The sequence below is a fragment of the Stenella coeruleoalba genome, assembly GCF_951394435.1.
Source record: "Stenella coeruleoalba genome assembly, chromosome: 14".
Lineage (NCBI taxonomy): Eukaryota > Metazoa > Chordata > Mammalia > Artiodactyla > Delphinidae > Stenella > Stenella coeruleoalba.
In genome coordinates, this window is record NC_137160.1 from 16,769,405 (window position 1) to 16,790,386 (window position 20,982).

A 20,982-nucleotide genomic window follows, 5' to 3' on the forward strand; every position below is an offset into this window, starting at 1 on the left:
ATTAGAATAAGGTACTCCTCATCGGGAAGTCTTGAAGCAGGAAAAGAAAAAGAAAAAACCTAAGCCCAATCAGGTAAGCACTGAGCAAACAGTAACATTAATATAGTGAATAAAACATGTTATTTTTATTATTATTCTTCAATATTGGGTTAAATTTAGACGTGATCTTTTAATTGATCGCCCCTTCAATTTTTTTGTCAAAATGTCCTATTACTACTTTCGTGTTATACGTGTAAATCTACACGAGGAATTTGGAAAGAAAAAAACCACACTCGAGTTCAACGTTGCATGTAGTATAATCCAGGCCAGCAACCAGCACACTGTGTAAAGTTCTGAGTTCTCCTTTTCTCCATTTTTTTTTTCTGATTTTCTATGAAAACATGAACTCTCCTAACATAAAGCTGAAGGCCCTGCTGTTTGCTTACCAAACTCCTGCCCTCCTGAGCTTCTACTTTCTAGCAGAATCGGCATCAGATTGGAAGCTGCAGCAAACAGGTTTCCCCCAAAGAAGCACTGCCTGGATGCAGGAGTCCCAGCACCTCTAAGGACAAAAGAGCTGATAGGTAAAGGACAGAAACTGCACGCTCACCCAATGGTCCCAGCAGTCCAACCAAGCAAGCACCAGGCCGCTGGGAGGCCAGACACAAAACGGGACTTGGGGTCAACACAAAGACTGTTCTTTGCAGAGAAATCATGCCCACAAAAACCTATCTCAGCAGGGCAGCCTCATTCAGATCACCATCGAAAGACTGTATCTTAAAATGCATAACCTTGAAAACACCGGTAAGATGACATTACAGAGAGTTCAAATGTGGAAACTCTGTCCCTAAGCCTCTACTCTCACGGGCCACCAAGGAAGGCTGCCTGGGAACCAGATAATAACCATTAAAAGCAGACAGCAGCTGACAGAATTCTAAACCCCACACTCTCTCTTGAGCCATCAAAAGCCCTCTTGTCATTCCAGACCACACTAAAGCAAACTAATTCTCAAAAGGGCTCCTCACCTCTGGCAAATCAAGGTATTTTTAACAGTTCTGCTATCTCTAAATCCAGAGCAGTCCCGAATGACCCTCCCAATCTCTCCCCCAAGGGACACTCAGTAATTAAATTACTGAGAAGCTGCAATGGTTAATATGCACAGGGAATAAATAGGGCTTAAAATGATCATTTTCACATTTTATTTTACCTTAACAGTAGTATTTTTAAAAGGAAAAGATGGTACAGATTCATATTTGCAGGAGAAAGCCGACATCTAGACAGTGATAACTTCTGTGAACTCCCTGCTGTAAGACCTTCAGGACTGGAAAATCCGATCCTGTGCAGAGCTGCGTATAAATAACCACCTTCCTTCCTGCCTTCTCCAGTCTGGAGCCAGCACTATAGAAAAAAGAGCCCCACAATTCAATGTGCCTCTTCCTTTGCAGCTCTGCAAGGAATAAAACAGCAGGAGAACTGAAAAGGGCACGTCTACACTGGGACAGACAGAAGACCCGGGTTCAAATTCCAACTCTGGCACTTAACTAGCTCTGTGGCTCTGGCCAAGCCACCCGTGCTCTCTAAGCCTTGCTTTTGTCATCTGAAAAACGTGGAAAAGAATATTTAATAATCTCACATGATGGGTTAATGGATTAAATTAGATAACCACGTAAAACTGGTATATACTAGTGCAGGGCTTCTGCACCTTGGCACTACTGGCATTTGGGGCCAGAGAGTTCTTCATCGCGGCAGCCATCCCGTGCCTTATAGGATGTTTACCAGCATCCCTGGCCTTACCCACTAGATGCCGGTAGCACCTCCTAAGTTGTAACAACCAAAAATGTCTCCAGGCACTGCCAAGTGTTTCAGGGGGCAGGGGGCTTACTCCACAGTTTAAAACCACCGTACCAGGTATTTAGTAAATATTTAATTTTAAAAAGGGTTTCTCCCTTCCTCTCATCCAATAGTCTTCTGAAACAAACCTGGGTGGCGGGGATTTATTCTAGACTGCTCCCTTTTTCTCAGCTAATCAATCAGTAACCACATCCAATGCCTTCCGTCTCCTATATACCTCCTGCATTTACCCCGCCTCCCCGCCGGCTTGGTTGGTTCCACTGTCATCACCACCAACTCTGCCCAGCCAGCTGCAGGACCTCCCACTGTGGCCCAACCTCACATCCATTCTTCCGGTGCTGCGTGGTGAGCCTTAGAAAAGCACAGATCTACGTGGGTTCTCAAAGTACTTCAGAAGATAAAGTTCCAGTTCCTTGACAAGGTCCACAAGGCTATTCACACAGAGCCACTTCCTCCTGTGACTTGGGCCACCCATGCCTCTGCTGTCCTTCCTCTCCACTCCCTGGAGAAATGCTCCGAGACACCATGGGGTGGTGGTTCCACCCACAGGCTCTGCAGCCAGAGTGCCTTGGTTCGAGTTCTGGCTCTGCCACTTACTAGCTCTGTGACCCCCAAGCAAGTTAGCTAACCTCTCTGTGCCTCAGTTTTCCCATCTGTGAGATGGAGATAAAAGTACCCACCTCCAAGAGCTGTTGTGAAGACTCCACGAGTTTTCATCAGATATACACATCAGCACCTAGCACATGAAAAGTGCCTGAATTTTAACTACTGGCTTATTTTAATCTAAAACTCAGCTCAGATGTCAGTTTTCGAAGCCGGACACCAGTGTTTTCCACCCACCTTCACAGCCCAGACTCAACAGCACCGTCCTGCACAGTTATTGCTACTACTTCACTGACCACAAGTGATTGCTGTTTACATGCCCGTCTCAAGCAGGTGAGACCCTCAGAGCAAGGGCTGTGTGCCACTGGCCATCTCAGTTCCCAGCACAACATCAGGCCCCGTGGGTGGCTGCCCCACACAAGACAAAATCTCAGATTAGACAATCTCATCAGATCAGCTGGTCCAAAAAAACCCTTATTTGCTCATGCCATACAGATTACCCCTCCATTTTTCTAGTCTATATCATTACTTACTTAAAATTTTCTTAACTATCCTCCTTCCCTAAAATTCTAAAAGGTCTCCTGCTTCTCTAAGCCCCCGTAAAAGGCAAACACATTCCAAAGAAGAAGGGCACAGACTCACCTTTGATCATTTTACACTGGTTTTTAGTTTCCACAGATTCTTTAAAAGGGCAAAGAAATCCTTGAAACTGCCACTGCCCAGACCAGAGCATCTGCTTGAAACCATCATTTCGCAGACTCTAGAATTAAGGTCACCTGGCAAAGAAGGGCAAGTTCTTTGTTGCCCAGGTGTTAAAATCACCACAACAAGACTGGGAAACTGAGATAAAGTAGGAGTTTGGGATTAACATATACACACTACTGGGTATGAAACAAGTAAACAAGGAACCACTGTATAGTATAAGGAACTATACTCAACATCTTGTAATAAATTATAATGGAAAAGAATCTGAAAGAGTGTATATACATATAAACACACATCTATTTATGTATGTGTAACTGAATCACTTTGCTGCACACTTGAAACTAACATAATATTGTAAATTAACATTACGTCAATTTTTTTTTTTCCTGGCCGCACCGCACAGCATGTGGAATATGGGATCTTAGTTCCCCTACCAGGGATTGAACCCGGGCCCTCGGCAGTGAGAGTGCAGAGTCCTAACCACTGGACTGCCAGGGAATTCCCTATACTTCAATTTTTTTTTAATCATTAAAAAAAAAAAAGACTGGAAAGCTGAGAAGTCCCTCCTCCCTGGAGTGACAGGATGTTACAAAATTTGGGAGTTACCAACTCACCTCATCCCATCCATCAAATTGTCCATTATTGGTCACTCCCGGCCCTTCCTGTACTTTTTAATCTTCTTTTTGTATATTAAGACCAGCCTCATTCTAACAAGACTGAAGGTGATTGTTACAAAATAACAGTATACAAAATATAAGACTATAAAAGGGCTTCGAATGGAGAAGTAAGGTCCGAGGACCCCAGAAAGTGAACTGTGGTTCTCAACCACTCATTAGAACAGTACTTCTCAAGCTTGATGCTCAGTTTAAAAGGTTAAAAAATTCTCAAATCTCCTCTCTGTGCTGTCTGAAATTCTCTGATTGATATTTCATTTACAGAAGTGTAAAACTAGGTCTACGGTCTATGGCACTAGCTGTCACCACGCTGGTTCCTTGGGGTTCCATGTGGGTCTGCTACCAGCTGTGTTTGATGTCGACTCAATTCTCCCACGCCTTTTTTTTTTTTTTTTTTTTGCGGTACGCGGGCCTCTCACTGTTGTGGCCTCTCCGGACGCTCAGGCTCAGCGGCCATGGCTCACGGGCCCAGCCGCTCCGCGGCAGGTGGGATCTTCCCAGACCGGGGCACGAGCCCGCGTCCCCTGCATCGGCAGGCGGACTCTCAACCACTGCGCCACCAGGGAAGCCCTCTCCCACGCCTTTTTAACTGCAAATGGAAACTTCTGTTCACACGGCCAGGCACACAATTATTTGCCATTCACTGGGCAGCAGGACATCACTGGTGTATTAAGTCAATTTTGGTCCTATTTCCTTAGCTTGAGACACTGAAGGATCACTTACGGCGACACCAAGATTATGTCAAATGTAGGCCCAGAAATTCTACAGCTGTGATCACCTAAGAGCCGGCCCCTCGGCCTTCAGCCCAACCTCACTGCACGAGCCGATCCACTTTCTGCATCGCCTTCTCCCTCTCTGCCACAACCACACACACTGGTATCTCCCAACTGGAGAAAAGAAAACATCCTCCAGGACCCTGGCCCCTGCTTAGCTGCAGCCACGTCTCTTCACTCCTGTTCACGGCAAAATTCCTTTGAAGAGTTGCCTCTGCATGCCCACATTTCCTTCCTCTCCTGCCTGGGGCATCCCTTCCCCCACTCCTGATCACCAGGGCATCCACCTAGCCACGTCCGCACACACTCACTGTCCTCCTGCCACCGGATGCTGCTGACCACTCCCACTCCCCCACCCCACCCCCGCAGCCTTCCCGAGGCCACACGTGGTTAGAGGCCACGCCTCCTCGCCCAGACCTCCAAAGGCTGACAGACCCAGGGCCTGTGCTCTCCTCTCGCTAGTCCTCATTTCTCCGAGTTCCCAGGCCCCACAAGCTAACCACATGCTGAGGACCCCAACGTCCCACCCCTGCCCCGATAGCTCCACTGGGCTCCAGATGCTTACACCTACCTGCACGCTGGCATTATCTGGAGGCTGAGTAGGTATGTTACTCTTAACCTAATCAAAACAGTCCTTTGGATTTCCCCATTTCCCCTTAATCTTCTTCCTCTCGAGATCTTCCTCTCGGTAACTGACCACCTAATTGCTCACACCATAATCCTGGGTGGTAACTCCATATCCGTCTATCAAGAGCCAGGCAATTCCTCCAAATACAGGCCAAATCCATCCACGTCACCACACTGTGCTGTGCCCTTCCCTGGACCCCAGCCCACCACCACCTCTCGACCAACCAGTACTGGAGTTTCCGGACTGGTCTCCTTGCTTTCATTCTTGTCCTTGCCCCAACAGTCCTTTCTCCCCAGAGCTGCTTCAAGCCACAAATCAGATTCTGCTACTCCTCTGCTTAAAACCCTCCAATGGCTCCCCAACTGTGCTGAGAAAACCCAGCCCTCTGGATCGGTCCCCTGTCCACACCCCCGACCATTGCCTGCCAGGACCCCCGCCCCCCATGCTCCAGCCAGGCTAATTCTCTCTCTGTTCCTCAAGCTTGTTGCCTCTGTGTTTGCTATCCCCACTGTCTGGAATATTCTGTCCCCAAACCTCAAGCAGCTGTCAACACCTCATTCAGCTCTCAGCTGAACTGCTGTTATAGTATACTATAGGTTCTTGAAGAGCAGGTGCACACCCATGGCACCCGGCGGGGGCACTTTGCCCCCCTCAGGGACGTGAAATTTGCAAAAACATGTCACAGCCTCTCCCTGATGCCGGGATGGCCAATGTCCACACCACCCAGCCTCACTGCTGCAACCCTTCATGCAACCCTTCATTCACCACGAAGGGCCTGATTCATGCTTAAGAGGCATCTGCTTCTGGGAAGAGGGATGCTGCGCTTCCCAGCATCAGACACCACTTCCTGTGTTTGGGGATTCCCACAGCGTGAGTTCTGGTGGGAGGCTGGGTCCATCTCCCACTACAGAAACCAAAAGTTTAAAAGGGGAAGAAACAGACTCGTCGCACCCCTCCCCCAGCAGCAAGGATGTAAGCCCATGGTTGTGGTGAGCCAATCAGAGGCTCCTGCCTGAGTTTTCCCACTAGGGACGCAAAGAGACAGTGGGCAGAAAAGAATCAGTGTAGCGGGCCTGAGGCTGCTATCCTTAGAAAGCCCACTTGCAAGATTGGCTGGCTTCCCTCCACTGATATAAACGTTCCCTAAATGCTAAGTGTGCCTCAGCGTGCCCAGACTGTGCAAACACCTGCCTTCCTTCTGGGAGCCTGGAATTTTAGTACATGGTAGGCAGAGGGCACTTACACAATCAGTCCCCAATAAAAAGCTTGGGCACTGAGTCTCTAATGAGATTCCCTGGTAGACAACGTTTCCTATATGTGATCACAGTAGCTGATAGAGGAATTAAGCACATCCTGTGTGACACCCCTGGAGGAGGCCTCTTGGAAGCTCCCGGCTGGTTTCCTCCGGATGTCACTCCGGGCATCTTTATCCAGCTTTACCGATTTTGCTTTGTTACCCTTTCACGTAATAAACTGTAACTGTCAGTGTACCCATTTCTGGGTCTTGTGAGTCCTGCTGAATCATGGAGACTGACAGTGGTTGTGAGGACCCGCAACACAAGTAGGAAATGAGAGAGCTGATGCAGCTACCGCAGGTGGAGCCCTGCCACACGGCATCCAGAGACGGGTGGGGAACACTGTCGGAGGTGGCATTCAGCGTCTAAGAGCCCTGGAGCCCTTGTCAGATGCTTCCTGCAGGCTCTCTGGCTGCAATTCTGGGTGTCCAGCCTCCCTTCGTCCCTGACCACTGCCCAGGTTTGGCTTTCCAGCTTTCCAGGTACTTCTGTGCTATGCAAAATGCCTTCAATAAATCCCTTTCTGCTCAAATTCATCAGAATTGGTCGCTGTTGCTTGCAATCAAGAGCCCTAACTATCACAGATTTTGTGATACAGTAGCATTATAAATAAAATTGGAATGCCCGAAGCGGGGTGGGGTAGGTGGAGGGTCCTGTGAGTCCCACAGTACCAGGCTGGAGAAGTTGGTCATTCTGAGCAGGTAAAGCAAAGGGAGAGTGAGTTTAAGTGCCCTGTTGTCTGTTGGACCCAAACTTTGTGCCTCTTCATCGGAGGCTATTTTTCGAATCACCCTGAGGCAGAAACAATGGGATGAGTAGGGCATAGAGACCTGTCACTAAGACACAGAAATTCCCAGAAGCACCGACTTCATCTAGATAAGATCACTGGCTGTCACTACCAGCCCATGGAATTGACTGGAAGCAAAAACACCCGGAACCTAAGTTTTCATGGGAGCAACACTGCCACGTATTCAGCTCAGATGATGCCAGCCTATGGCTGCTCAACTCCCAGACAAACCACCCTGCAGTTCCAAACTCACACCAAGCAGGACCCAAGAGGAGGCGCTCTGCCAGTTCCCATCCATCCAGGCACGGCTGTAGAAGACAAGGACCAAGGAGGATCCTCACACTGGACACAACGCAGCAGAGCCGGAAGCTGCCGGACTGGCTGACCAAGGCAACAACTCATTACTCCTGTTCCGCCAGCAACCATCCACCCTGAGCTTCCCTATTTTCTCCCTCTCCAAACGGGAGGTTTATTGTAATAACCTGTTCCTTCTTGACCACTGGAGGCTGGATGGTTGGGGGGGAACATAACCAATTAAGCCATAGTCACTAGACCAAAAAAAAAAACCTTCTTGCAGGTGGAAGAGAAGCGACAGTGTATCACCCAGAGATCCCTGCAATACTTAAATGAATATCTGGGTTGCCTCCCTGGGGAAAGGGAGCATGTGATTTCATGAAGTCATGGACATTTCTGAAGGTGGGTGAATTATCCAACAGGTGCACTATGGGCTGAAACAGTAAGGCAATAAAGGTAATTCCACCCCCTCTTTCCCACTGGCTGGTTGAGGGATGAGCAGAGCGAAGCTTCTGTGGGCCAGCGAGACACAATGAGAGATTTCCTGGGTGATTATGGGAATGAAATTTCATTTATCTTAAGCGGAAAGCCACAGGAAGCGATTATCTTTCCTCTGCAAGGAGGAAAAGAGAACAAAGCTCTAAGTGCCACTGGCAGCCACCCTCAGACCAATAAGGCCTCTGAACAGGGTCAGGCTGTAGATAGCGGAGTCATGAAAAACAAACTTGATTCCTCAATGATATCATTGAGCTGGCCCTTGTCCTACGGTCCAGGTGGGTACTTCTTAATAGACACATCATAACTGAACAAGAGAGATGAGGCTGGAGTCGCCATAACAACTATCAAGGAGCTACCATAACACACAAGTTGAGATTGGCCAACTCAAGTGCCACAATTCTAAGATACCATCACCTGTAAGCTGTAACTTTGGGGAGGATGGGGGATACGGAGGAGATAAGTGTGCAAGGAACCTACCACCATATTAAACACACTTATCAACACTAAAAGGCTGATGGAAGGGGGATAGAGCGATGTCCCAGGTTAGATGTAACATAGTATTTGCCAACTCTGTCCTTCCGTTCAGGAAGGAACGACCATGAAACATACCCTGGGAAACAATGACACTTGAGGGACGTTACTCAAGGGACGTTACTTAGCTTGAAGGCAAAACAAAGAAGAGCTTCCAGCCACTCTGTTATGTGTCCCTATGACTATAGCTATTCAGTTGTCACCTTGATATCTAAACGCTACTCAAGGCTGCAATTAGGTAACGACAAGACCTCTCGAAACCCAAGAAAACAAAATACAGAGAAACAAATTTGAGTTTGATCACAGGTCACCATTTTCATAGTACACACACGAAAAAGTCAGAACACTACTAAAGATTTAAATGACTTTAATGCAACTGTAGTGCCCTGAAGGATGAAAAATCATACGTGTCTACAGTGGAGAAAATGAAACATCTAGTTTGCAAGCTGCTGGTGAAAAGAAGATTGGATTTACCAGCCACTTTTTCTGAGAAAATAACCAACCTTTTACCTCTCCCCTCCACTTCCCACCTTGGGAGGCTACTGAAAGGCACAAGTGGCAACGCAACGACCTTGATGTCCTCAGATACAAAGCACAAAGCAGGGCGTTGATAAAATGTGCCCAACTGAGCAAACACTATAATATCTGGATGGAACAAGTGCTCTAATTTTACCCAAAGCCTGAAGCACATGCATTTGGGAGGTTTCTTTCTACCTCATTTTCAGACTTATTCTTATGTTAAGAAAAAAAAAAAAGTTTGTTGTAGAAATATAGAAAACATTAAGCAAGCAAAAAAGACAAGAAAAAGTACCTGTAATTCCTTTTCTTAAAGATAACTGCCATTAACATCATGGGTTATATTCCTGGTCATTTTTCCTATGCATAAACACCTTTTTTTTTTTTTTTTTTTGCGGTACGCGGGCCTCTCACTGTTGTGGCCTCTCCCGTTGCAGAGCACAGTCTCCGGACGCGCAGGCTCAGCGGCCATGGCTCACGGGCCCAGCCGCTCCGCGGCACGTGGGATCCTCCCGGACCGGGGCACGAACCCGTGTCCCCTGCATCGGCAGGCGGACTCTCAACCACTGCGCCACCAGGGAAGCCCTATGCATAAACACTTTTAACCACAATAGGATTCTACTGTTTTGGAGAAACAGCACACCCAGTGTTTTGTAACCTACTTTTCCCACGTACTATTATATTACTGTCATCTCCATGTTATTAAATATTCTTCAATATCTCCCCACCCCCTCTCCCATCCTTGTGGCTGCACAATAAATACCCTTCTCCATCTCACTTCTCCCAGCAAAGGAGGAAAAGCTCTTAGTTCCAGCTTAAATGTTCTCTTTCACTGAGAGTGGCATGGACATATATACACTACCAAATGTAAAAATAGCTAGCTAGTGGGAAGCAGCCGCATAGCACAGGGAGATCAGCTCGGTGCTTTGTGACCACCTAGAGGGGTGGGATAGGGAGGGTGGAGGGAGATGCAAGAGGGAGGGGATATGGGGATATATGTACACGTATAGCTGATTCACTTTGTGATACAGCAAAAACTAACACACCATTGTAAAGCAATTATACTCCAATAAAGATGTTAAAAAATATATTTAAAAAAATCATCATGTTGTAGACCTTAAGCTTATACAATGTTATATGTCAAGTATATCTCAATAAACCTGAAGAAATTCCATTTAAAAAAAAATGTTCTCTTTCACTAATAACACGCACTGACAATTAAGACCTCTATTCCAAAGGCAGGCAGCGCAGCCCATATCAACTTCTCAGTTATCCGCAAAAACATACTCTGGAACTCAAAATCAACAGAGTTCAGCTCACTCTAGTTACAGCTTAATTCAAGAACCACGTTCATTTATCCTCAGGAGTTAACAGGCGAGAAGGAAATACAGCCAGTTCCAAGTTTAAAAACCAACTTACTGTTAATTACAGCTGCTTCCTAATCATCACACACAGTATACAAAACACAAAAGGAATGAGAAGAAAGGATAGAAGGAAGCAAACTGATGCTCGGTTTTGCTTTTTTTTTTAAACCCCACACTCCTTCCCCTTTCCTTACCAAATTGCCAATGAAGATGAAGTTAGCACTCGGGTGACACCCGAAGATAAACCACTGATTAACTGAGAGAGGAAAAAAATGGAAACTTAGAAAAGAAGCACCGGATATTTAACGGATTCCCATTCTTCGAGTGCTGATAGTAGCTGGGAGAGTCGGAAGTATGCAGAGCTTCTAATTGAGCGGGATACACATCCACCCACTTTTTCTCATGAATAGTTAATACTGAGTGCTTACGAAGCAAAATAAGTCTCTAAGTACCATCGGCTTGCTTTCATTTTCTGGGAAAACCAGACCAAGGTGACTTCCAGCACTAAAAAGCAAAACTTAATACATGTAAATAAAAACTAACCCTTTCGATACAAACATCTTCAGTTAAACAACAGGAAAAGTCAGTAGAGAGGATCTTCGTCGTCTGCTCCATTACCTGGGCCCCAAGCCTGTCTTCCCTGGAGTCCCCGCATTGGTGACACCTAACACGGTGGCCAATATGTACATTCAAAACTTTAAGTCACACAGATCGCCAAAAACCTGTTTAACTTTGAAGTTTTAAACATTAAAACAGATGCTCAACTGGGGCTGCTCCACGTGACCTCCAGCCAGGTGGGCGTGAATTGTCCATCTTTCTTGCTGCAGCTGCCTCACTACTATGACAACCCACAAGGGCAAGTCCAGCTTTACAAAGTGCTCTAAAAGACACGAAGTGTGATCCAGAACTGCGCCTGAGGAGACCAGGAAGAGCCGGGCCTTGAACAAGGCTGAAAATGGGAAATATAATTAAAATATGAAAACTGTATTAACAAAGGCAAGAATCAGAGGCACAAAAAAAAAAAAAAAAAAAGAATCACAAGAGGCACAGCTCAGGCCCTTGTCGCTGTTCCACAGGGTCCCCACCCGGGTCTGCTCCCTCAGTCCGGAGGGACCTAGTCACACAGATGGAACACATTGTCTCCATCTGGAAGACAGAGGTGACCACAGAGGTGACCTAAGCCACTCAAGTGGCGCAGTGGTTGAGAGTCCGCCTGCCGATGCGGGGGACACGGGTTCGTGCCCCGGTCCGGGAGGATCCTACATGCCGCGGAGCGGCTGGGCCCGTGAGCCATGGCCGCTGAGCCTGTGCGTCCGGAGCCTGTGCTCCGCGACGGGAGAGGCCACAACAGTGAGAGGCCCGCGTACCGCAAAAAAAAAAAAATTCACTTCAGCATTATCTGGGAAGCCCTGACAAGTCCCGGGTGATGGGCCACCACCCTAACCAGCAATGGGACTATTCCCTGGGTGTGTTCATCCCCTGCATGGGGCCACCATCCCTACAAACCCCGCCAGGGGGCATCTTCACAGGATGGGTTTCACGTCGCAGCATTTTACACTAAAAGAAAAGTCATTTTTGAATGGCCCTTTTTTCCTGGTGAATAGGAAGCATAAAAAGAATACGAAGTCTCTCAGTGGACGCCTGCCTGCCAAGAAGTTACCAAACAGTGAATTTGATGACAGCAAGGGAATCTGATAGCCTCACCATTAAACTTGGCCAGTTTTGAATCAATACGGGACTCTGAACTCAGGGAAAAAAAGTCGACCAAAGCGTCAAATTCAAGCTCATTACCTGGGACGTGCTTATGTAACACAGCTCTTCTCACCTAAAGCCTAATTCAGGCCACACGGGTTCAGAATAAAACATTATGCCTATAGGAGATCTTATATTTCCATGAAATAAGTGTCCCAGATCTCTAAGCACTGCTTTTCTCTCTGCCGGAACCTGAGCCACGGTCTTGCCTCAGGAACCAAGAATATCTCCAGCAATTCAATACCCGGGAGTAGTGAAGATTGTTAGTTTCTCTCAAAGTCAATGACAGCAATCATGAAACGGTCTGTACAATGCAAGGAGAATTATTCAGAAGTCCTTATGCACCCAAGAAGAAAGGATGTGACAGTGGTTCTCAAAGGACCTTTCCTGTGTGTTTGTATGTTATGGGGGCTTTTTCCCCCAAATCCAAATGCCTGTCCCTCCCCCAAATTTTAATATGTTCCGGATAAGAGGAACCCTGAAAAACTTGGAAAACAGATGATTCCTGATACTGCCCACAATGAGAAATATCACTTTAAGTGTTTTTAGTAAAGAACTGACTTTTTAGTTAATAGGAGAATATTGTTTTCTAAATCTAGTTTCTTTATCCTCATCTCTAAAGTATCCTCCCATTTCTATATTCCACCAACAAGCAACGCCAACAGTAACATCATTAAACAGAAACAGTACAAACGTTGCCACCTATAGTCGGAAAATGAAATATATTTGTTTATACTGTGACCTGGAAGAGAAACAATATAAAAACAGAAAGTAACACTGTCACACTTCTCATGCTCTTCCTTAATCCTACGACCTTAATACTTATCATCATCATATGACTCGTTTATTATTTTAATCCTCTTTTACATGGATTGTCAAAAGATCACTATGTAGTCAGGTTTATTACCAATTCCCAAATCTATCAGTAGGACAGAAACACTTACTCAAAGACCTACCACATCAAAATGCTTAAAAACTCCAGTTAGGGTCTCTTTTGACTGCTGTTACTTGTCTAGGACCCAAAATTCAAAAGCAGCAATAAAACTTGTTTAAACGTCTTCTTAACTCAAAATTAAAAATTTAATATGATCTCAATCTATCACAGAGAAATTAATTTGTTTCTTCCACCAGTCACATACTACCATGTTTTTATGGTATTATATAAATAACTGCACAATACAGAAAGGTTATGAATTATCAATGAACATACAGTTTCTTCCCTTTGGGGTGCGTGTAGAAGCAATGTAGCAGGAATTCTAAAGTACTGCTGTGATGATGTCACATTCCAAAACCATTCTTAACGTCAGGGGTTTCTTTCTTGAGATTATTCATATTTCTCCTGAATGTATACCAAGCATACGGATGCTCCCACAATTCCCAAACAACTTTCCAAGGAAGTTTCCTTGGTGATGTGGGCACTCGCTGCATTGAAGAGACAGGTGCCCAGGCCCCATTCAATCACTTCCCTTTAAATTGCATTCTGGGGACTTCCCTGGTGGTCCAGTGGTTAGGACTCTGCACTTCCACTGAAGGGGGCAAGGGTTCAATCCCTGGTTGGGAAACTAAGATCCCGCAAGCCTCATGGCGAGGCCAAAAAAATGAAATATAATAAAATTTAAAATTTAAATTAAATTGCATTCCACATGGAAAAGAACTTGCAGTCATCTGAGGATTCCCATTTGCCACTCTCCTCATGCCTTTGACCAAAAAATTGTATTCCTTAAGGAAACTACTTTTCAGTGAGGACATAATTCAAATAAACATTCTGACTATAAAATTCAGCAGACTATACATTAGAATGTCAATTTCTTGCAAATTCCATAGACTCCTTGAAGCAAAGAAAAACCAACAGAGAGGAGAATTTAAAACAATACGTTAGGGCTTCCCTGGTGGCGCAGTGGTTGAGAGTCCGTCTGCCGATGCAGGGAACGCGGGTTCGTGCCCCGGTCCGGGAAGATCCCACATGCCGCGGAGCGGCTGGGCCCGTGAGCCATGGCCGCTGAGCCTGCGCGTCCAGAGCCTGCGCTCCGCAACGGGAGAGGCCACAGCAGTGAGAGGCGCGCGTACCGCAAAACAAAGCAAAACAAAACCAGTACATTATATTGGCCGATTTTAAAAACTGCTTTCAAATGTCACCATAAAACCTAGGCCCTTTTAGGATCTGTTTCTCAAATGTTAGCAGTAATGACACATGTAACTGGGGTAGCCCATGTCCTGGGTAGAGAGCTCCCCGACCAGCAGGGATAGGCCTGACTCCGGCAGGCACTTGGAGCTGGAATGAAGGGACAAGGCTTATGTTCCTCTGAGAAGCGGCCTCTCAGCATCGTCCTTCAGATCCAAACAATACCCAAACTGTAATTTCTGAAAGCAATCTTGTGACCATTTTTTGCACAGCTGCAAAGATGGCCTGCAGGGTTTCTCAAGTAATCTCTAGAAAACACACATGGACCACATTCTATACATTAACGACTATTCTCAATTACTCACATGTGGCTAATCAGGTGGCCCAGCAGCTAGGTTCCCTGTTTCTTCTCTGCTGATGTCCACTTAAGAGCATTTCCCTTATGCTAGCCCTTTTCTCTGAGACAGAAGAGCAGGAATCTGAGTGGAGCTGACTTTAAATTATTGACTGGACGTTCCCGGTAGCGCAGTTGTTAAGAACCCGCAGATGGGGTTCGATCCCTGGTTTGGGAATATGCCTCAGAGCAACTAAGCCCGTGCGCCACAACTACTGAGCCTGAATTCTAGAGCCTGTGAGCCACAACTACTGAGCCCATGTGCCACAACTCCTGAAGCCCACACGCCTGGAGTCCGTGCTCCGCAACAAGAGAAGCCACCGAAATGAGAAGCCCGCGCAGCGCGAAGAAGAGTAGCCCCTGCTCACCACAACTAGAGAAAGCCCACAGACAGCAACGAAGACACAACACAGTCACAAAAAAAAATTACTGACTGATGGGGCGTGGTGTTTGAAACTGATGACCCAGGGTTATCCCAGGCTTCCGGTTAGAGTAAGTAATAAATTCTAACACATCCTTGTTTTCATATTTTAACATCTCTGAAATAATGATGCTTCATGAAATCAACAGTATTATCACAGCTTGATAGCTTTTCTTTTCTTAGTGGTCGACAAAACAGTGGTGCATCTTAAAATTGACAGCATCTTGGAGTAAAGAAAATACTATATCTATGCCAAAGGTTAACCTTAAATGTTTGTTATGAAGCGGGTAATTATATGCAAATGAGCAAGAAGACTCCTAAGACTACAGGAGAAGAAGAGACCGTGGCAACTGCAGCACAGCTGCCACATCTCAAGGGCCACAACTCAGACCCATTAACTTGCCAGGTGAGAATGTAGCCCCAATGAAATCAGATTTTTACCATTTTCCATGAAAATTCCCAAGATTTAGAACACTATGGAGATAATACTAAGCAGGGTCCCTGGTCATCTGTGGCCAGAAGCCATCAGTTTACCACCCCTGACATTTATCTCCTACATTATCCTGAATAACTTAGTTATGAAGACTTTTCAAGTACTTGGAAGAGAGGGAGCATGTTAAAAACTAGGGTTGTGGAATCAACAGAACTGGGTTCAAATCCTGGCTCTACAACTTAACTCGCTCTGGGTCCTTATGCAGGTCACTTAACCTCTCTGAGCCTCCATTCATCTGTAAATCATAGCACACCTCACTGGGTTCTTACAACAATTAAATGAGACGGTAAGTGCATAAAGGCTTAACACAGTGCCAGGTGTAGAGAAAACATATGAAACGTTAGCCAACTATCCTTATTTGCATAAAATAAAGAGGGAGGGTGTCAAAGTATCATCCCACGTCAGCCTGGCCTTCGTCTCTATGCCATTTGTTTCATTCTAACCGCCAAAAATGTAAATGCCATATCTAAGGAAAAAGTTATCAAACTTTCACTCACCAGAAAATCTTGTAAATAAAGGATACCTTTCTGAGATGCTGTAATAAAAGATTTCAGAAGGTTAACAGCAACATTCACGAGTAAACTATGCCAAAATGGGCTGCAGCTTGCCAAAAAATAAACAAAAACAAAAAACCACCAAGGAACTAAGCCAAATGCAGAAACTAGTCCAAACTGTTCTGATTCCAAATCAAATCTGATCCTGGGCCCTGAATCAGAAATTTGCTTAATCTGCTAATCCCTCCAATACCAAAAGCCCTTCGTCTGATAGCAATTTCCAATTTGATTACCTAAATGGACTTAATTTGAATCCGGGTGAATATGAACTATAATTCACCAGAGGAACCCCAGCCAGAAAGGCACAATAAAAAATAAACAGCACATGCACTCACACAAGCAAAGCCCACATTTAATCCCTTTCATTTGACAAGCTGGACAGACCTAGGAACAATGCCCTCTGTCTTGGCATCCCGCGATTTTCTGGGTTAATGCAATGCTTCATCACCAGCAGCGCTTAGAGCTAAAGCGTCTTTCTGTGACGGGCTACAACTAAGTGCATGCCAAACACACGATAATGCTTTTCACCAACCTTCAATGAAAATACAAACTTTTATGAAATTTGCTAGGTACGAATGCCTATTTAGCCAAGAGGTTTATAAGGTGACTCTTCCACACAGCAATCAAAATATCTTTGTTTGTGATGATCTACAGCACACCAACTGTATGAGCTGAAGCGAACGCCTTGGGAAAACAACCCTGCTGTTTGCTTCATCAGGCATCTACTTTAAGAGCCTGTTAAAATCTTCCATTTGTTTTCTTACACAGGCTAACTCAGGAAGACGAAACAAGCTGTTCAAATTCAACAATTTCTTGTTAATATTCCACGAAGGCAATCCCTGATCTTCCGAAGGGCAACCTCACAGCATGAAACCTCCCATAAAAAGCAAATACCATAAAAATGTGAAGTCATCAAAACAGCCCTGCCTTTTTTTTTTTTCCTCACCACTGGTAAGGCAAGCTGAAAAGGGAAGACAGATGTGACCTGTCTTTTGGAATAGTGTGTGGAACTAAATAGTATCACCAACATGGCCACCACTCAATCAATCAATATAATGTCCTCATCACCTCTTGCTATTCCCTATACAGCCCTAAATTCCCCTCCAGCAACATACAGGAGTGAACCCAGTCATACACAAACACACACACTCACACACCCTGATTCTGTTTACATTCCATCCTTCACTTTTGCCCCAGACACCAATTAAGATCATCAGTATTAACTCACCTAGACAAAAGTGGTAAGATGTGCTCTGGGTCGATTCTGACACTAACTGTAAATGCAGACAAAGCAGAAACTACACTGACATGCATGTGATTCATTTATCCAGCTGCTTTTCCCAAAACGCTCTTTAAGAATTCTCTTTTCCAGGGATTTTTAATAATAATCATAATAAGTCATTTTTTTAAAAAGACCTAAGATGAAAGGCAGCTGTCTTCATGCCCCTTTGTTTGGGAATGTGTATCTCACCACCTTTCTAAAAGCTCACTGCCTGCCCTCTACCGCTACTAATTAAATGGAGAAGTAGAGAATGAAAGAGTAAGCTCCTCAAAGAGAAAACAGGGAGAGGAGATCCCCCTGGGTAAGTGAAACACTGTTACTTTTCACCCATCCTCAGGTAAGTGCACAAAAGGGTGGGAAATATTTTACAAGAGCCCAGCATGGCAAAATGATCGGAAACGCCAATCACATTATTTGCATTGCGATCATTCTTTGATAAAATAAATACCACAGCAAGCTTTACCTAGCAACATTAAGGGGGGGAACATACCCACAACACCTTCTCCACCCTAAAACACCTATTCCATTACACACTTACGGAGCGCGCGCGCGCGCGCACACACACACACACACACTACCAGGGTGGGAGAGAAGCCATAACGTGGTCGTGTCTATTAACCCCACCCCTATCGCCAGAGAAAGAGGGGATCTCAGAAAAGAAAGGAGAGGAAGAAAGAGAAACCCAGAAATCCTTGAATTTCCAGACATTAACTTATCATGAAATGCACAACCAGGATAGGAAATACCTCCCCGCTGAGTAATGCCTCTTGGGTTGTAAATTCACCTCTCGAAAGGGGAGCCAGACCTAAACGCGCGCCCCGCCAGATGGCAAACCCCTCCTACCTGCTCCATCCAGCTTGCCCGTCACGCCGCGCCAGCGACAGCCGCCCACCCCACTTTTGGCAGAGCAACACACTAATAAGACCCGAGCGTGGCTGGTCGGGAGAGGTCTAAGCAGTGATGTAGCAGGATCTTCTCAAAAAGGGGGAGTGGGAACCGGCGAGGAGAGAGTGAGGGTAAAAACAAAGCCCTTTCCAGGCGAAACGACAGCCTCGGGGGCGTGGCTTACTTAATTCGCTTCATCAATAAAAAGGATCAATTGAGCTTTCCTCTCTCCACCCACCCCGGAGGTGCTGGATCCCAGAGAGGGAAAAAAAAATGGCAGGGCTGCAAGCTTCCCCCAAGTTTCCAGCAGCACCTGCCCCCATCCTAGATCTCCTCCCCCCACCAAAAAGACCCCGAAATCCACACTCCTGGCTTTAGACTCTGCAAGACAGAGGGTCGGACACGCACAGCTCAGAACGTTTCACTCTCTCCCACCGTAACAAGCACACACGCATCAGAACACTTGCTGACACCATCATTAGAAAGTTCCAGGGGGAGACAATCCAGGTTTTGCCGCGGCCCCGGGCTCCCCCGCGCGGCGCGGGTCTCCAGCCCGCGACCCAGACGTGACACACGTCATGGACTCCCGGGCTGCAGGGGCGAAAGGCGGAAAGTTGCCCCACAGCCCCAAGAGACGCGGCTTGGAGGAAAGGAACACGCGGGCTGAGAAGCGCACGCGCCCTCCTTCCACCCAAAGGCGGGGAGCGGCGAGTGAACCCCAGGCTCGCTGGGCGTCGCGCCGCTTTATTTACAAACAATGCGCAGGGCCGGGGGGGGAGGGGCGGCAGGCTCGGGGCGGAAGAAGCGAGCACCCCACCGGGACCCCGCTCCCGGACGCTCCCGCCTTTGGGGTCCCCCTGCAGGCGCGGGGGACGCGCACCCAAGGGGTCGTCCCACTCCCCACTCCCTGCCGCCGCCGGACAGGAACCTCCCGGGGAGTCCCGTCGGGAAGGGGGCGCAGCTCACCTCGTCTTCCGAAAGTCCGTAGACCGCCTCCCCAAGCCCGGTCGCCATGGAGCCGGCCCCCCGCGCGGGATCAGACGTGCTCCCGGGCTGCTGGGCTGCGGCGCGGTCGGCCAGGTCTTCCCTCCTCCTCCGGGGCCGTCCGGCCCTGCGCGCGTCCCGCCGGGCGCCGGCAGGTGAGGGAGCCCGAGCGCGCGCGCCCCGGCCGCTGCCTGCGCCGCTTCCTCCCGGAAGGCTGCGGGGCCTTGCGGGCCGGCGGTCCCGAGAGCGCGGCGTGCAGCGGGCGGCGGCGGCGCAGCGCCCGCCGGGCTTTCCCTCCCTCCCAGCTCGCCCGCCGCTCTCCGCCCCTCTCCGAGCCTGCTCTCTGATCTCTGGAACCCGGCTCGTCCGCCCCCACGCTCGCTCCCTCTCGGCCCCCGCTCTCCCCGCCCCCTCCTCCGCCTCCTCCCGCCCCGCGCTCAGAGGGGATCCTCCCCGCCTCGCCGGGGCGGGCACACGCGCCCCCCAAGCCAATCACAGGCCGGGCTGGGGGGCGGGCCGCGGGCGCGGGGGTGGTGGAGTTCGGCCCCAGTGCCCACCCCACCCCCTCGCTCCCCTGCGGTTCCCCGCGGACTCCCCAGCCGTGAAGCGGGTCCCCTCGGAGCTGACCCACCCTCCCCTCCCGCTCCCGCTTTCCCTCCTCTTTGGGGAGCGGGCGGGTTGGGCATTTGGGGCCGCTGAAGGCATTTTCCACAAGAAAGTCCATTTCTCTTCCCCGAGGTCTTTTCACCAAGACCCCTGAGCTCGCCGTAATTGTTAAAGGGGGGAAGATGGATGTTTCTGGACCCCTTTAAATTGTTGGCAAGCTCAACTTCGGTGCTTTGTCGGCGCCCCGGCGCCGATCCGCCCGGCCCGGCCGCCAGCCGGGAAGAGGCTGCCCCGGTGTGGCCGCAAGTCGCTACTGCCTTGTCAACCTTACACGGAACAAAACCAACACAGCGCCCGCTCTGAGTACACACCCACCCACTCGAAAACAGCGTGATTCTTTGAATAAAAGGCAGCTCTTTTGTGAGCCGCAACGTGAAATCTCAGACTCAAGTTTAAGGTAATCCTCTGCATATGCAAACCATTAAGACGTCCTATTAGCCACGGTAGGAATTCTTCCCACATCCCAGCTACTGTTTCTCTAGCAAGCAGTTCATTTAATCCATCAGATTTATAGGAACGCCAGAGACTAGTTTAAATAAGAGAGAAATTCGTCACTCGACTTTTTCAGGAAGCCTTTCCTTAAATTTAGATGTTAAGTACAGTTGTGGGTTCAAAAAGAAAACAGAAACAACATGCATTTGCCTCTGAAAAAACATCAAAGTGCCCTCTTTGGTATTCGCAGGGTGCCTTTAGGATTTTCATTCAAGTTAGTTGTTTCAGAAAGCAGAACTCACGTGATCCAAACCGCAGCTACTTTGCTAAGTATCAGTTTGTGCCCATGTAGATCGTTTTCGAAAGAAGGGAAACGCTCATCCTCTAACCTAAGCTCTCCTTTGCCTCCTACGACATTACTGTGGCTTAAATGCGTGCCATACTCAGGATTTTCTTTCAAGACAAAGCCTCTTGGAGTCAACCCCGTACTCAGAAGCCT

At 47.5% G+C, this 20,982-nt stretch overlaps 1 protein-coding gene across 2 annotated transcripts in view; it reads right to left on the bottom strand.

Annotated features, from left to right (window-relative positions):
- NEDD4L (NEDD4 like E3 ubiquitin protein ligase) overlaps positions 1-19,743 on the bottom strand; it is a 338,296-nt gene extending 318,553 nt beyond the window's left edge. For both annotated transcript variants that reach the window (XM_079943343.1, XM_079943342.1), the window contains exon 1: positions 19,368-19,743. In XM_079943343.1, the coding sequence (XP_079799469.1) occupies positions 19,368-19,415 (48 nt within the window). In that variant the 5' untranslated portion in view covers positions 19,416-19,743. The remainder of the gene's footprint in view (positions 1-19,367) is intronic.
- Positions 19,744-20,982: the final 1,239 nt, after the last annotated feature.